The sequence below is a fragment of the Panthera leo genome, chromosome E2 (genome assembly GCF_018350215.1).
Source record: "Panthera leo isolate Ple1 chromosome E2, P.leo_Ple1_pat1.1, whole genome shotgun sequence".
NCBI classification, from domain to species: domain Eukaryota; kingdom Metazoa; phylum Chordata; class Mammalia; order Carnivora; family Felidae; genus Panthera; species Panthera leo.
Window position 1 is genome coordinate 3,579,901 of NC_056693.1, and position 16,940 is coordinate 3,596,840.

Sequence of the window (16,940 nt, forward strand, 5' to 3'; positions counted from 1 at the left end):
TATTTGAAATTAACTCAGACCCCCTTGGCAATCCGTGCATCCTGAACAGAGACAGAATTCAGAAGCTCAGAATGTTAGCCCCACACTCAGCATTAATGTTACCTCAAGCTCATTACCGCAGAAGATCCCTTACCAGACCAAGTTCAGGGTACCGACTTTTGAGCATGGCCAAAGGATAACAGACTTGGGGGTACAGCAAACTGGTTTCAAAATGTAGAGCTGCCTCTTGCTAGCTGTGTCCTTGGGAATATCATTTCACCTCTCTGAGGCTCCCTCTGCTTTTCTGTAAGATGGGTGCCTGCTTCGCAGGAATGTTCAGAAGATTGATTGATGGTCAGAGATTGTTATACTCTGCCTTTCACAGGAGACAAGAAGTTCAGCTAAGTGGGAAAGATCTGGAGCCAGGTAGCCTGGGATTTGACCATAGGTCTGTCTCATTAACTACATGACTTAGGGAGAGTCACCCCCATGCCTCTGTGTTGTCATGTATACAATGAGGATAATGCTAGGATCTATTTCACAGGGTTTTGGTAAGAAACTAAACAGTTTTATATGTGGTGTGTGGAGTAAGGTGCCTGACATAGAGTTAGCTCTCATGCAGGAATGAGAGTTGTTATTATCATCATCATCATCATCATCATCATCATCACCCTAGTCATTATGTGCCTAGACACAGCCTGATAAACTGCCTGTGTTCAGGAATGACGGATGCTCTTTGATAGATTACTGTTAGAACCGCTGACAACTGATACAGGTAAAGACACTGAGGCCAAGAGCTGAAAGTGACCAGCCTGGGGTCACACGGGCAAGAGTTGGTGGAAATGGGGCCCGAAGCCAAGCCTGTATGATGCCAGTGAATGGGCTTTTACCACAATCCCACCTGCTCACATTTAGCACCAAGGCAAGAAGGATCTGAGGAATCCCCTCTACCACTCCAGAGGCTCAGAGTACTTGGCCAGGACTTTGGCCCTTCCCTCCTGCCTCAGATGTTCCACTGGTACCAGAAGAGTTGCTCCTGCAGTGGAATCCCAGGACCTTTCCCGAGGTGGGGCAGAGGAGTAAGGAATTGTACATGGTCTTAGTTGCATGGGAGATACAGGCACTGGGAGATGGCTCAGTGGGAAGGAGGAAGGAGCTGAGACTCATGACAAGGCACTCCAGAGACAGAACAAGGCTGTCCTGGGAAGCAGGCAGACTGGTTGCAGACCACTCCTGGTGCCATGGTTTCTCCTGGGACTCCCTCTGCTGGCATGGTCCTCACCCCCTCTCTTCTGCCTCCCTCTCTGTCTCCATCTTTCTGGGGCCTCTTCTCTCTGATATAGATTTCTCTCTTTCTCTTTATGTGTGTTTCTGTCTGTCTCTGTCTCTGTCTCTCTCTCTCTCTCATTCTCTCTCTGTCTCTCCTCTCTGGGCCTCTCTTCTCTCCTTCTGAACCTAGATGGGGGTGTTTCAAAGTCCTTTTGGGTGCTGGAAATCCCTTCTGGTGGCAAAACCCGACCTTGGGCTACCCTGCACCTCAACTCCCCTGTTCACATCCCTGAGCTGGTGGAGAAACCCCCATAGCTCATGCATTGGCCACTGCACCCTTATGGCCTCTGACTCCCCTGGCCTCCATTTCCTCATCTGCTGCTCAGAGCCTGGAGCCTGCTTTCAAATTCTGCGTCTCCCTCTCTCTCTGCCCCTCCCCCCTCTCAAAAATAGACATTAAAATTTTTTTTAATTAAGTAAAACTAAGTAAATTTTAAATTTCAGTTCTTCGGTTCCACTAGCCACATTTCAAGAGCTCAGCAGCCACACATGGCTACCATATTGTATAATTCAGATAACAGGACATTCCCATCATTCCAGAAAGTTCTGTTGGACTGATCCCTGTCTTCCTTGCTCCTGGGGGTCCTCTCCATCGTAGAACATACCCTCTCTTGTATTTTCCATCACTCCTTCCCTGTCAGGGTCAGCCTGCCTGAATTAAAATCCCACCTGCACACCTTAACAGCTACATTAGCTAAGTTACCTAAAAATTAAAATTAATTTAAAAATGAATTTTAAAACACCTTTCTGTTGTGTGCCTCAGTTTCCTTATTTGTAATATGAGGATAATAATATCAACCTCCACCACCCACCAAACACACAATGCTATTGCAAGAATTAAATGAGGTTACATACAGAGAGGGCTTAGAGCAGTTTCCAGAAGATTCTAAGCACTCGATAGATGTTAGCTGCTGTTATTATTATTATCGTTGTTGTTGTTGTACATCATTTTCAAAATGTGGAAATAAGCTCAAGCCTCCTTTTGAAATCTGTATGTAGGGGCACTTGCCTGGCTCAGTCAGTAAAGCATGAGAAGCTTAATCTCCGGATCATGAGTTCAAGCCCCACATTGGGCACAGAGATTACTTCTAAAAATAAAATAAGAGGCACCTGGTGGTTCAGCCGGTTAAGCCTCCGACTCATGATTTCAGCTCAGGTCATGATCTTGCAGTTCATGAGTTTGAGCCCCACATCAGGCTCTGTGCTGACAGCTCAGAACCTGGAGCCTGCTTCATATTCTGACTGTCTGTCTGTCTGTCTGTCTCTCTCTCTCTCTCTCTCCCCCTCCCCCGCTCATCCTCTGTCTCTTAAAAATAAATAAACGTTAAAAAAATTCTTTTCAGTGTTTTCTTTGAGCAGCATCTTGATCAGCAGTACTCAACAAGAGGCAATATCCCCCCTACAGGGGACATTTGAGGGGAGGCAGGGGTGATACTGGTATCCAGTGGGTGGGGGCCAGGGGATGGGGCCACACATCCCACATGCACAGGACAGCCCACCCGTGACAAAGAATGATCTGGCTCCAAATGGCATAGGATGAAGGTGGAAAATGCTGGTCTATGTGTTTGCAAGAACCCAGACCATTTGGGAGGTGTACACCCCAAATTAATTTCAGGGGATACACAAGATGGAGACTGGATTGGAGAATGCCATCGAAACCTTTTTTTTTTTTTTTTTAATTTTTTTTTTCAACGTTTTTTATTTATTTTTGGGACAGAGAGAGACAGAGCATGAACGGGGGAGGGGCAGAGAGAGAGGGAGACACAGAATCGGAAACAGGCTCCAGGCTCCGAGCCATCAGCCCAGAGCCTGACGCGGGGCTCGAACTCACGGACCGCGAGATCGTGACCTGGCTGAAGTCGGACGCTCAACCGACTGCGCCACCCAGGCGCCCCATCGAAACCTTATTAGTTGAGGTTTATTTCTCGATCTTTACAAACAGAATGTGTTCATGTATTGTTCATGTAACTAAAAATTACATTAACAACAAAACAAAATAGTAGCAAATGTATCCAAAGCAACCAAAGAAACAATACTCTTTTTCTGACCCCTATCTGACTCTTATCTCTCCTCCGTTCCTGTCACTGCCAGACTTCTGGGGTCTGTACCTCCTCTCTGCCTCCTCCCCCACCCAGTGCAATCTGGCTTCGGTTGCCAGCCCCCCAGCTGCTCACCCAGGCCATTATCAGGTCTCTGGGTTGTTACTGAATCCAGTGAATCTTCTTATCACGTTGGCCTGCTTTTGAGACAGCGGTGAGAGACTGTCTGACTTCCCTGAGCTTCTGGATCCCATCTCTCTCCCCCTCTTTCTCTGGCTGCTGCCAGAACCTTGTCCAAGCAAGTTTCTTTCCTTCTTGCTAGCCCTCCAATGTCACACTTCTCGGATGCTTTGTCCCAAGCCTCTGCTCTTCCCGAACTTCACCCCAGAACCAGCTACACAATCGGGGTGGGGTGTGCATTGCAAATGAAAATGTGGGGTCCCTTTTTCAAAATTGTTAATAATTTCAAGATAGTCACAGGAGATCATTAAACCAAGTGCACAGCACTTCTGAGCACAGGGCCCCAAGGGACTGTGCAGGTCAGTGGCCCATAAACTCACCTTGCTTCCTGCTCTCCTGGGTACAACCCCCAGCCTGTCTCACCCCCACCCCCTGTTCTCCACCTTGATAGTGGCCCCATCATCCCCCAGGACCTGCTTTCTGAGGGTTGTTGGGGTAGACAAAATGCACCTCTCAAGATGTCCCGGCATGAATGCCCAAAACTCACGAATATGTTGATCACAGAGCAAAGGGACTTTGCAGATATGATTAAAGTAACTTACAGACCTTCAAATAGATTATCCTGGTGTGATGGTGAATCTTGTGTCCACTTGGCCAGTCTCCAGCACCTGGTTATTTAGTCAAACACTAACCCAGGTGTTGCTATGGAAGCATTTTGTAGATGTGGTTAAATGTCTACAGTCACTTTACTCTAAGTAAAGGAGAGAACATGGCGGGGGGAGGGGTCTCTCATCCAATCAGTTGAGCAAAATGAAGGTTTCTTTGAGGGAGAAGGAATTCTGCTTCATCTTCTCCTGACTGACAGAGCTTCCAGTCAGTCCTGTGGATTTGTGTCCTGCCAGCCCTACAAGCACAAAACCCAATTCCTTGCAACAAATCATATATATATGGTGTGTGTATATATATATATATATATATATATATATATATAGTAAGTAATCATATATATATTGTAACTAATCATATATATATGCAACTAATATATATATATTTTAACTAATCATATATATATATTGCAACTAATCATATATATATTGCAACTAATCATATATATATTGCAACTAATCATATATATATGCAACTAATATATATATATATTGCAACTAATCATATATATATGATTTGTTAACCGTATTCCCTAGTAATCAGTAGAAATTAATATTTTATATATATCTTAACTATGTAGGTATCTTAATTATATATCTTCTTAGTTTGGTTTGGATACATTTGCTACTATTTTGTTTTCAATGTAATTTTTAGTTACACAACAATACATGAACATATCCTATTTGTAGAGAGAGAAATAAACTTTGACTAGTAAGGTTTTGATGACCTTCTCCAATCCAATCTCCATCTCACGTATCCCTGTATATCTTAATACGTGTGTGTATGTATATACACGTAGGATATGTCCTGGTTCCCTGGAGAACCCTGACTGATAAACCTGTGTTATCCAGGTAGGCCCATCTAATCACATGAGCCCTAGAAGCAGAGAACTTTCTGTGGCCAGAGGCAGGAGAGAGATGAAGAGAATGGGGAATCCAAGAGATTTGAAGCCTAAGAGGGATTCAACTCACTGCCGCCAGAGGGGAGCTTCATGGAAAGCATGAGAAGGAGGCAGACAGCTTCTAGGAGCAGACCAGGCCCCAGCTGACAGCTAGTCAGAGCCAGGAACCTCAGACATATGGCCACAAGGAACTGAATTCAGCCAATACCTTGAAAGGGCTTGGAAGAAGATCGCCATATCGACATCTTGATTTCAGCCCTGAGAGGCCTAAGGACCCACCCGGACTCTGACCTACAGACACCGTGGAATAAAAAAATGCAGTGGTTGGCACAAAAACAGACACATAGACCAATGGAATAGAATAGAAACCCCAGAACTAGACCCACAAACGTATGGCCAACTAATCTTTGACAAAGCAGGAAAGAACATCCAATGGAAAAAAGACAGTCTCTTTGACAAATGGTGCTGGGAGAACTGGACAGCAGCATGCAGAAGGTTGAAACTAGACCACTTTCTCACACCATTCACAAAAATAAACTCAAAATGGATAAAGGACCTGAATGTGAGACAGGAAACCATTAAAACCCTACAGGAGAAAGCAGGAAAAGACCTCTCTGACCTCAGCCGTAGCAATTTCTTACTAGACACATCCCGAAAGTCCAGGGAATTAAAAGCAAAAATGAACTATTGGGACCTTATGAAGATAAAAAGCTTCTGCACAGCAAAGGAAACAATTAACAAAACTAAAAGGCAACCAACGGAATGGGAAAAGATATTTGCAAATGACATATCAGACAAAGGGCTAGTATCCAAAATCTATAAAGAGCTCATCAAACTCCACACCCGAAAAACAAATAATCCAGGGAAGAAATGGGCAGAAAACATGAATAGACACCTCTCTAAAGAAGACATCCGGATGGCCAACAGGCACATGAAAAGATGCTCAACGTTGCTTCTCATCAGGGAAATACAAATCAAAACCACACTCAGATATCACCTCACACCAGTCAGAGTGGCCAAAATGAACAAATCAGGAGACTATAGATGCTGGAGAGGATGTGAAGAAACGGGAACCCTCTTGCACTGTTGATGGGAATGCAAATTGGTGCAGCCGCTCTGGAAAGCAGTGTGGAGGTTCCTTATAAAATTAAAAATAGACCTACCCTATGACCCAGCAATAGCACTGCTAGGAATTTACCCAAGGGATACAGGAGTACTGATGCATAGGGGCACCTATACCCCAATGTTTATAGCAGCACTCTCAACAATAGCCAAATTATGGAAAGAGCCTAAATGTCCATCAACTGATGAATGGATAAAGAAATTGTGGTTTATATATACAATGGAGTACTACATGGCAATGAGAAAGAACGAAATATGGCCCTTTGTAGCAATGTGGATGGAACTGGAGAGTGTGATGCTAAGGGAAATAAGCCATACAGAGAAAGACAGATACCATATGGCTTCACTCTTATGTGGATCCTGAGAAACTTAACAGAAACCCATGGGGGAGGGGGAGGGAAAAAAAAAAAAAAAGAGGTTAGAGTGGGAGACAGCCAAAGCATAAGAGACTCTTAAAAACTGAGAAGAAACTGAGGGTTGATGGGGGTGGGAGGGAGGGGAGTGTGGGGGATGGGTATTGAGGAGGGCACCTTTTGGGATGAGCACTGGGTGTTGTATGGAAACCAATTTGACAATAAATTTCATATATTGGAAAAATAAAAAAATTTAAAAAAAATGTGGTGGTTGTCAACCATATAGGTTGTGGAGATTCTTTCCACCATCAATGGAAAAACAATACCTTCATCCTTGCTTCTCTCTCTCCTGCAAATCCCTTTTGGTTCTCAAGTCCAAGTGAACCTGCCTGAATCCCTTTGCGTTGTAATTTCCTCTCCATTCTTGTGGCCCTGGCTCCAAGAGGGACTCTTGTGGTCCCTCTCCAGGGTCCCTGCACCCAGCCTCACAGCTTCCTGGCCAGGGCCGGGAAAAGGACACTGCCAAAAAAAAAAAAAAATTAAGGAAACATCAAAGATTCAGTAACCAAGATTGACAACGCCGTAACACAACAAACGAATAAATGCGACAAAAAGGATCAATAACACATCCGTGATGAACAAAATATCAAAATCTTAAATGAAGATGGGATCAGAGTGACTGATTTTTTTCCTTTTGTCCCAGGACCCAAAAAAGCTTTCCACCAGCCCGATCCTGTCTTTCTTTGAAGTTTTGATTTTTTTTGTTCATTTTATACATCCATTTTCAAAATAGGGCATTAAAATGTTCTTTATTTAGACAAAATGTGGTCTATCTGTGCCATGGAATATCATTCAGCCATAAAATGAATTAAACACCAACACATGCTACAGTGTGGATGAACCTTGAGGACACTATGCTCAGTGAGAGAAGTGGAACACAGAAGGCCACATAGCGTAGGATTCAGTGTCTGTGAGACGTCCTGAACAAGCAAATCCACAGAGACAGAAAGCAGACTGGTGGCTGTAGGAGCTGCAGGTGGGGAAATAGGGAGGGACTGGCTTAGGGATAAGGGGCTTCCTTTAGAGGGCGATAAAAATGGTTTGGAGCTGGACAGAGGTGGTGGTTATATAACACTGGGGATGTACCAGACATCACTTTTGAATAGTTCCTTTAGTTTTGTGTGGATTTAACGCCAATAAAAGTGTTTGATAAAAATCTATATTTAAGTATGTTATTTATCTTGGTTACTGAGTTTTGTGTAAACCCCTCCCCCCCCATCCACCCTCAATCCACCCTAAAATGCTGGATTTGAAATGCAGCATTCCTCTTGTGAATCCCAGAGGGAACTTTCTTCTTTCTTTCTTTCTTTCTTTCTTTCTTTCTTTCTTTCTCCTTTCTTTCTTTCTTTCATTTTTTTTAAGCAGGGCAAAGGGACGGGGAGCTTTAAGGACTGCAATTTTATTTTATTTATTTATTTTTAAGTTTATTCATTTTGAGAGAGAGAGCATAAAAATTGGGAAAGACAGAAAGAGAGAGAGGGAGAGAGAATCCCAAGCAGGCTCTGAGCTGTCAGCACAGAGCCACACGCCGGGCTCAAACTCACAAACTGTGAGATCACGACCTGAGCCAAAGAGGGATGCTTAACGGACTGAGCCACCCGGCGCCCACCCTCCAGGAACTTTCTAATACCTGGATCCGACCCTGCTATCCTATCCTGGGGTACCCCTTCAGTACCCCAGGCTCCAGGACAAAAATCTAAGCTCCCGGTGGCTTTTGAGCTGATCTCTGCATTTTAGAGAGTGCTTTTTGCCTGTGGTCCTCCTCTGCTCACCTGGACTTCCAGCCTGCTCGGAGTGGTCCTCCTCTTCTTCTCAGCTCTACAACCCGCCCCTCCTTGGAGGTTTGTTCAAGCTTCACTTCCTTGTTACCTGTGAGATTGACTCTCTTCACCAGCCCCAGCTCACAACTAAGACAGCCTCCTTCCTGGGCCTCCTCCCAACCAGCCTCCTCTCTGGGGACTCCACTCTCCTGGGAAGACCCTCCCTCGTGCCTCCTAGGGGGAGGGGGTGGGAATCTTCCCAACATTCAAATCTGAGACTCCTCTTGTCACTAAAAGGTGCAAATGCTCAGAGTCATGGAATGATCTTTCCGTGAGCAGTGTCAGGCAGGGACATTCGCCCAGGAAACTCTCCAAAGCAGAGTCAGAGCTGCTCCTGCGGACTCAGGGACCTTGTCTGTTTCATTCTCACATTCTCTTTCCCTCTCCCTCCCTCTCTCCTGCCCTCCCTCTACACACACACACACACACACACACACACACACACACCACAGACACTCCTCCAACAGCTGCAATCTGGAAGAAATTACTCTTCTAAACAGCCAGACTTCCCCAGTTTCAGGAAATTCCAAGCTGGGCAGGAGGAGGGGCTGGGCTGGGAGGGGGGCGCGCCCTGTCCATCCCCCCACCCCTTCTGCGTGTCCTCTGTGCGCACCCGGTCCGGCCCAGGCCCGCCCCCACACTCAGCCCGGAGGCCTCTGCTTTTCCACCACCGCTTTCTAGTCCTTTAAATCCTAGAGGCAAAACTTTTGGGGGATAAGGAAGGCGGGGAGGGGCCTGGGCCTTAACCCTCTCTGCCCCAGAGGGACTGGGCTGGACTGGGCAGTGACTTCGCGGCCCGTTTGGGCTCCTACCATGGCCCCCCGAGAGGGGCTGACACTTCGATCCCCGGTGCAGGTAAGAAGGGACTCGAGGCCAGGGCCTGCCAGGGGTGGGGGCCCGGACTCCTTGGGTCTGGGTCTGAGGCAGGGAGGGTCGGCGGCCTGGACCCCAGGGTCCGAGGGAGGGGGGGGGGGGGTTGGGACCTGGGACTCCTGGGTCTGAGGAGTAAGAGAGGTAGGAGGCAGGACCCCTGGAACCTGAGAGAGGAGGGGTCCTGAGGAGGAGGACGCCTGGGTCCTGGACCCCCCCCCCTCCAGGTCCCGCATGACACTTTGCCAGGTGTGATCCGCCCGGAGGAAAAAGGAAGAAGGCGCGGACTTGGGACTCGGAGGCAGAGGCGGGCTCCGAACCAAGGAGAGGGGCGTCCCAGTCGGAGCCCGAGAGCGCGCCTGCCCCACTCCGCGAGGGCCACGAGGTAAGGGGCAGCGGGGAGCCGGGGTCCCGGGGCCCCTGCTCAGGTCCGGGGGGCACGCGGGACAAGACGCGCGAAGGGACCGCGGGCGGCAGCCACGTGGCCCCAGCAAGCGCGGCGAGCCCACGGCGGGGGGGGGGGGGGGGGAGGTGTCTCCCACCCGCGGACCCGGCCCCGCCTCGGCCCCACCCGCCTGGCCACCTCTCCCCCAGAGCCGAGAACCGGTCGGGCCGGGTCTGGAGCGGGCGATTATTTCCGTCTTGGCGGGGCCGGGGCTGGAGGGGACGGAGGTGAACCAGCTGTGCCCTCCTCTCCTGCAGCTGCAGCTGCGGGCCTGCAGGGGCGCAGGGAGGCGGGAGGAGGGCGGCCCAGCCGAGTCTCGGGGCCAGAGCCCCCGGGCTCCCACCCTTGCGCCAGCACTCCGCCAAACAACAGCGCTCTGTACGAGCCTTGGCCGGCTGACGGAGTTTTTCCGAGCATGATCTCATTGTGTCGAGCACTCAGCTCTGCTAGAGGGAGACTAGAGCCCTCTATTTAAGAGGACACCGAGGCTGGAGCCACTTACCCGAGGCCCTTAGAGCTAGCACCAAGAGGCCGCGCTCGAAAACGATTTCTAGTTCATTGCGCTCAGTCTGGAATGGAAAAAAAAAAAAAAAAAAAAAAAAAAGCAAGGCAAACAGATATGGTCAAGGGTGCAGGAAATCCCGGGACTTTAGAGCATCTCCGGACGTTGTTTTTTTCCATGGGGATAACACACCCACCCGCCCCATCCAAAGGGGTCTGTGGGCAACAGGGTGGCCATCTTTAGACCCTCAAGTTTAGACTCTGCCTGGTGTCCAAACCGGGACCCCCACATTTGTTGCCCTGTGACTCCGGGCAAGTTAGTCCCTCTCTCTGTGCCTCAGCCACCACATCTGTAAAATAAGGGTCTCCCCCCCTCACTGGGTTGTTCTGAGGATTGAATGAGTTTGTTTATTTGAGTAAACCATTTAGGCCCCCACCTGGCCCAGAATAAGGGCTTAGGAAATACAATATCAGCATCATGAATATACTTTTCAAGCACGCCTAGCAAACAGGCTTTCCGACTCCCATTTTTCAGTGGAGTAAACTGAGATTTAAGGTTGAGGAAGGTAGTTCAGGGTCCCACGGAAAGGTGTGTTTGGCCAGGCACTGGGAAAATGGTGGTAACGTGGCCTGGGAGAGCCACAGAAGGGTGGCATGAGGGACAAGCTAGGGCGTGGGCAGGGCGAAGAGCCAGCGGCTGAGAGCTGCCCAGGGAGGGCTCAGTTCAAGAGGCAGCAGGCAGTGGAAGTGGTAAGTCTGGGCTCCGGAGTCCCACAGAGCTGGCTTTGTGACCTTGGGCAAGTCTCTTTCCCTCTGTGAGTGTGTCCTTCTCTGGGACTTGGGAGAATGATCTAAGGTGGCCACTGAACATTTACTGAAGTTCTGCTTTGGCTGTGTGTGTTGGGTCCTGTGCCCAGACTTTATTGGCAACATCTCACCAGTTCTTGCAAAGGGACTATGACATGTTATGGGAACACCCTATGTCCCTAGGTTCCTTTTTTTTTTTTTTTTTGAGGAGGAAATGAGGTCAGAAAGGTTAAGTAACCTGCCCAAGGCCACACACACCACACAGCCAGACCGAAACCTGGGCGGTTGGCTGAGCTGTGATCTTTTTTTTTTTTTTTTAATTTAATTTTTGAGACAGAGACAGAGACAGAGAGCCTGAGTGGGAGAGAGGCAGAAAGAGAGGGAGACAGAGAATCTGAAGCAGGCCCCAGGCTCCGAACTATCAGCTCAGAGCCCGACACAGGGCTTGAACCCACCAACCGCGAGATCATGACCCAAGCCGAAGTCGGACGCTCAACTGATAGAGCCACCCAGGCACCCCATTCGGTGTTCTTTTCACCTGCAGCTCACTCCACAGTAATGATGGGCACCTACTAGCTCTGGGAGCAGATTCTTTTTATTTTACACTGTGGATTGAAATTCATTAATGAGAAAAAGTCAGCGTTTAAAACAAATAAAATAGATTAGGATTGAAAACATCTGAGTGCCTTAGCTTGTAAGTCTTGTTTCATCCAATGTTTGTTCCCTTTTATTGGGGGAGTGGTGGGGAGGAAAGGCCATTACGTGCCAGGTTATAATTAGAATATATTTACTCATCTAGGTGAGGTCAGGGGAGTTTGAGAAACACTACAGAGGTGATAAAATCAAGACTGGTTTTTCCAGGGAAATAAACGTAAAGTGTGTGTGTGTGTGTGTGTGCACGTGCGTGTGTGTTGGGGTGGGGTAAAGGACAATCCTCAGAACACATCCAGCCATGGTTATTTTAAATCCTTTTAGCTTTAATTTTTCTCTGCATTATCAGTGATGTTTCCCAGAGTGCTAGTTACTGAAAGAATAGTGCTGACTGCTTTACCTTCTTCATAGGGTTTTATCAAATCTAAATTGTGTTCTAGTTATTTGGGGACACATCCTCCTCCCCCCCCCCCCCAACAACTGGCACCACCAATTGGCTGGCACTATTACAAGTACAGTTTTCTTTAATTGAGAATTTTCTACATGCCCTTCAAGGAAGGTGGTGTTATTTTATCCATTTTTTTAAATGTTTTTTATTTATTTTTGAAGGAGAGACAGACAGAGCATGAGCGGGGGAGGAGCAGAGAGAGAGGGAGACATAGAATTTGAAGCAGGCTCCAGGCTCTGAGCTGTCAGCACAGAGACTGATGCGGGGCTCAAACTCACGAACTGTGAGATCATGACCTGAGCTGAAGTCGGACGCTTAACCGACTGAGCCACCCAGGCACCCCTTATCCATTTTATAGAGAGGAAACAGACATAGAGAAATCACATAATTTATCCCACTCATACAGCTGGCAAAGGGTGGTGCTTCAATTCAAACAGAAAGGCGATTTTTTATTATTATTATGATGATGATAACAGTGACTGTTAAAACAAAAGTACAAGGTCATCAAAGCCCCTCCCAAAAGTTCCATAAAAACAGCCAGGTTCCAGGATGTGGGCAAAGGTTGGCAGGCATTTCCAGGTAACATAGAGCCCAGGGAAGCCACGAGGTAGTAACACAGCTATTCCTGTAGTGCACAAGCAGCCAGCTTCAAATTTGCGCTGTTCTTGCTCATTTTTAGAGAAATTTGCAAAAAGCAAGACATTATATTGTCTCTTTCGGAATCAAATACTCATGATAAAATGCTGTGCAAGCATACAGATTCCCAGGCCCGCCTTAGACCTGAATTTGAGTTTCCAGGCAGGCCTGCATTGGGACTTGCTTGTGCCCTAGGCAAAGGTCTCGTGGACATATATTAATTTATATTTTATAGCTGTGTTGGTGTAAAGGCAAATCTTTCCCACACGTTTTAAAATAGATTAAAACATTTTAACATTCTCTTAGGCCTCTCCAAGTGTGGTGGGTCCCAGGCACTGTGCCTGCGTCCCTCCCCTCCATGGACAAAGACATCCCGCCTTCAGGGAAGGGGCCTGGGAATCTCTGTCGGGCAGAAGCCGGAGTTTCTCCGTCAAGTTTAGGAAACACTCGGAAGAGTCGGTGAAGCACTGTTGCCTGGCCTGTAGGGAGACTCGAATATTAGTAATTAGTGGAATCAGCATGGCGTGGTGGTTGCGGGCCAACCTCCGTTGGGGTCTGCGACCTCGGGCCTCCGGGAGCCGCTGTTTCCCCACCTGTCAAATGGAAGTAATCCCTCCTTTGAACCGCTCGCTGCCTTAGGCCCAGGGTGGGAACGCGGCCTCGCTCGCTCACTCGCTCCCGGAGGAGGCAGCGCTGACCCGGCCCTACCCCGCAGATGCCGGTGCTGAAGCAGCTGGGCCCCGCGCAGCCCAAGAAGCGGCCGGAGCGCGGCGCACTCTCCATCTCCGCGCCGCTCGGCGACTTCCGGCACACGCTGCACGTGGGGCGCGGTGGCGACGCCTTCGGGGACACTTCGTTCCTGAGCCGTCACGGCGGCGGGCCGCCGCCCGAGCCCCGGGCGCCGCCCGCCGGGGCCCCGCGCTCCGCGCCGCCGCCCGCGGTGCCGCAGCCCCCGCCGCCGGTCCTCCGCACGCCCGCGCCCGCCGACCCGCTGCTGTCCTTCCACCTGGATTTAGGCCCCTCCATGCTGGACGCGGTGCTGGGCGTCATGGACGCGGAGCGCCCGGGGGCCGCTGCCGCCAAGCCCGACTTGGACCCCAGCTCTGGGGCACAGCACCCCAGGGCCCGCTGCCACCCCAACGCGGACCTCGAGAGGGACGACGTCATCGGCCTGTAGGCACCCCTGTTCCTGATGCTTTTACCATCTGGCACCCCACTTCTTTATACATAAATGGCTAAGGTCTCTGCCCCGGGTTCTGCCTGTTTATTTTGCACGTAGGAAGGGAACATGGCGGGGGAGCAGGGGTGTCCGTGACGGGGTCCCGGCGCCTTTAAGGGCCAAGTGTGTCACCTCGACCTCTATTCCCCAAAAAGACTGGACCGAAGTCGAGGTCGGATGATTGCCCTGGTGAGATGTGGCCCCTTTAACAGAGGAGAGGCGTGGTTAGACGGTGCCCCTTTTAGGGGCGGTGTCCCCACGTGTGGGCTTTCACAGCCTCATTCATTCATCAATTTTGACGGAGGGCCTGGCCTGACTTGCTCCGGGGAGCAACCTGATTCACTCCAGGAGGGGGCCGCTGACTCGCTCCGGAGAGGGGGTGGGGCACCTGACTTGCGGCCGGGCCGGAGTGACTCGCTGCCCGGGAGGCTGCTGAGTCGCTCCCGGGGGGGCCACCTGACTCGCTCCAGAGGACCAAGTGCAGTCCCGCGTCTCCAGTGAACCCCCTGGGGAAGCTGCCCTTTATCCTGTGAGTGGCCGCACAGGTAAGTGTCCGGGAAGAGGCTGGGTCCTGGTGGAGGAGAGACCCTCCCAGCCCCGGATGTGTCGGCTCGAGGGCGACAGCGGCGTCCCATGTCACGGCTACCTAATTTCAGCCTGCCGGGGTCCAGTTGTCTCGCTGCAGGCGGGAGTGGCCAGAGCTGGTCGGGGCAACACTTGCAACTCTTAGGCGAAGGGTGGAACCTAGGCACCCCCCCTCCCCGAGGGCCCCTGAGGGGGCGGGACCTCCATACAAATCACCAGGCGGGGGCGGAGCCAGACTCTAAGAACTTGGAAGACGCGGGGCTGTACACGCAGACGCGGCGGAGGGCGAAGCCGGGCACCCTGGGGCCCCAGAGGGGGCGGGGTCGCACCGGTAAATCTTTTGGGCTGAGGCGGCAGAGGGAGGAGGATCCGGTTCCTTGAGGGCACTGACGGAGGCCGGCACCCAGGAGGCGGTGCCGAGCGTGTAAACCCTTTGGAGCGGGGGCGGGCCACACACGTGAATCGCTGGTCCGCGGAGGAGGCGGGGGCCAGACCGCCTGAGGGCACCTCCGTGGAGAACGGTCCGCCAGGCCCGGGATCGGAGGCTCCGCGAGCGAGCGTGCGCCGTTCCCGGGGCGGCGGGGGCGGGGCGGGTGACGTCACGGCCGGGTCTGCGGCGGCCCGCAGAGGCTCTCGGCGCACTCCGCTCCCATGGCGGCCGAGCCCGAGTCGCCGCCGTCGGCCTGCCGCTTCTTCCTGGAGGGCCGCTGCCGCTTCGGCGCCCGCTGCCGCCAGCCCCACCCCGGGGCGCCGGCCTCGGCACAGCCTAGCCGCGAGGCCGAGGCCGGGGCCAAAAAACCGCCGCTGCGCACGGCCGCGGCCGTCATCCAGCGCATCCGCTGGGACCCGCGCCTCGACCCGGCCGACTTCTCTGTGGGCTACGCCGACCGCTTCCTGGGCGTGCGCGAGGAGCCCTTCTGCGCCTTCTGCTGGGACGAGCCGCTGGCGGCGCTGGGACCCGGCGTGCTGGCTGTGCCGCAGCACCGGGTGCGCTACTTCCGCTTCCGGGGCCGCCTAGTGTGGGACCGCGCCTCGCGTACAGACCACGTCTTCGGCTCGGGCTTGGCGGCTGGTCGCGGGCCCACCATCCTGGACGCGCTCGACAGCGGGGGCGCGCACGACGGTGAGGATGCCCATGTCGGCGAAGACGCCCACGGGCCCCAGGACGTGCACGATGGCGAGGATGCGCGTGCCCGCGAAGACGCCCCTGAGGCTGGGGATACGCGTGACAGCGAGGATGCCCATGTCGGCGAAGACGACGCCCATGGGCCCCATGACGCGCACGACGGTGAGGATGCCCATGTCTGCGAAGATGCCCACGGGGCCCGAGATGCGAGTGACAGCGAGGATGCCCACGGGCCCCAGGACGCGTATGATGGCGAGGACGCGCGTGATAGCGAGGATGCCCACGTTGGCGAAGACACCCACGGGGCCCAGGACGCACACAGCGAAAAGGATGCGCTCGGCGGCGTAGCTGCCGCCCCTGCCAACATCCGAGTGGAAGAGCACAGAGCACCCCACTGGACAGAACTAGAAGTGGGGCGGAGGCCAGCCACCGCAGCCAGGACCACAGAGCCACGGGACGGGAAGGAGCAGGCCCAGGCTGCCCCGGGAAGGTCCGCGGGAGATTTCCCGGAAACCGAAGCAGAGTGGGGTCCCGGGGCCTGGCCCTCAGACTGCGGAGAGGCCGCTGGGGCCAGGGCCGCGGGGCCTCGCCAGCCCCGCCCCACGCATTTTGTGGCTCTTATGGTGACTGACCCTGGGCTGCAGGCGAGAGTAGCCAGGGCCCAAGAAGAGCTGGTCCGAGCCGCGCCCTCGTGCGCCGCGTTCATGGTACCCGCGGGCGCGCTGCACCTGACACTGGCCCTCCTGAGGCTAGCAGGCCCTGGGGAGGTAGCCGGGGCCCTCGGTGCACTGAGACGTGCGCTCTCGGCTCCAGGGCTTCAGGCACCCCCACAGGTGAGGTTTACGCGCCTGCTTCTCCTGAGGCACCATGTACTCTGTGCCCCTCCCTGCCCCTCCTTGGAAAATATGGCCCAAGTGCTGAGACAGAGACTAGAGGCGGAGGGGCTCAGAGTAGTTCAGCCCCTAGGGGGGCTACACCCCCACCTCACCTTGGCCAAGGTGCCCCAAGGTTCTCAAGTCTGCCTCCCCAAGCCCAAGTTCATCCCTGGACAGGAGCTAGGGAGCCAGCCCCTGGGGAAGCTCTGGTTGTGCCGCGTGGGCAGGGCAGGAGATACCTACCAGCCCCTGGCTGAGATGCCCCTGGGGTGACCGCCCCTGCTCAGACCTCTGGGGGAGGTAGATCTCCACCCTAAAGAACAGGAGA

At 52.3% G+C, this 16,940-nt stretch overlaps 2 protein-coding genes across 4 annotated transcripts; both read left to right on the forward strand.

Annotated features, from left to right (window-relative positions):
• Positions 1-8,902: 8,902 nt before the first annotated feature.
• CDC42EP5 (CDC42 effector protein 5) lies at positions 8,903-14,033 on the forward strand. 3 transcript variants are annotated; one of them, XR_006197128.1, is made up of 3 exons: positions 8,903-9,304; positions 9,569-9,704; positions 11,410-11,449. XR_006197128.1 is itself a non-coding variant. In XM_042918923.1 (3 exons), the coding sequence occupies exon 3, from the start codon at positions 13,523-13,525 to the stop codon at positions 13,982-13,984; it is 462 nt and encodes a 153-aa protein (XP_042774857.1). In that variant the 5' UTR covers positions 8,903-9,304; positions 9,547-9,704; the 3' UTR covers positions 13,985-14,033. The 3 variants fall into 3 exon arrangements, 2 of the variants coding, with proteins under 2 accessions (XP_042774857.1, XP_042774856.1); XM_042918923.1 differs by lacking the exon at positions 11,410-11,449 and adding an exon at positions 13,523-14,033 and having other exon boundaries at positions 9,547-9,704; XM_042918922.1 differs by lacking the exon at positions 11,410-11,449 and adding an exon at positions 13,523-14,033.
• Positions 14,034-14,885: 852 nt separating this feature from the next.
• Positions 14,886-16,935, forward strand: LENG9 (leukocyte receptor cluster member 9). Its single transcript, XM_042918877.1, has one exon. It carries the CDS (start codon positions 15,263-15,265, stop codon positions 16,883-16,885), a length of 1,623 nt encoding a protein of 540 aa, XP_042774811.1. The 5' UTR covers positions 14,886-15,262; the 3' UTR covers positions 16,886-16,935.
• Positions 16,936-16,940: the final 5 nt, after the last annotated feature.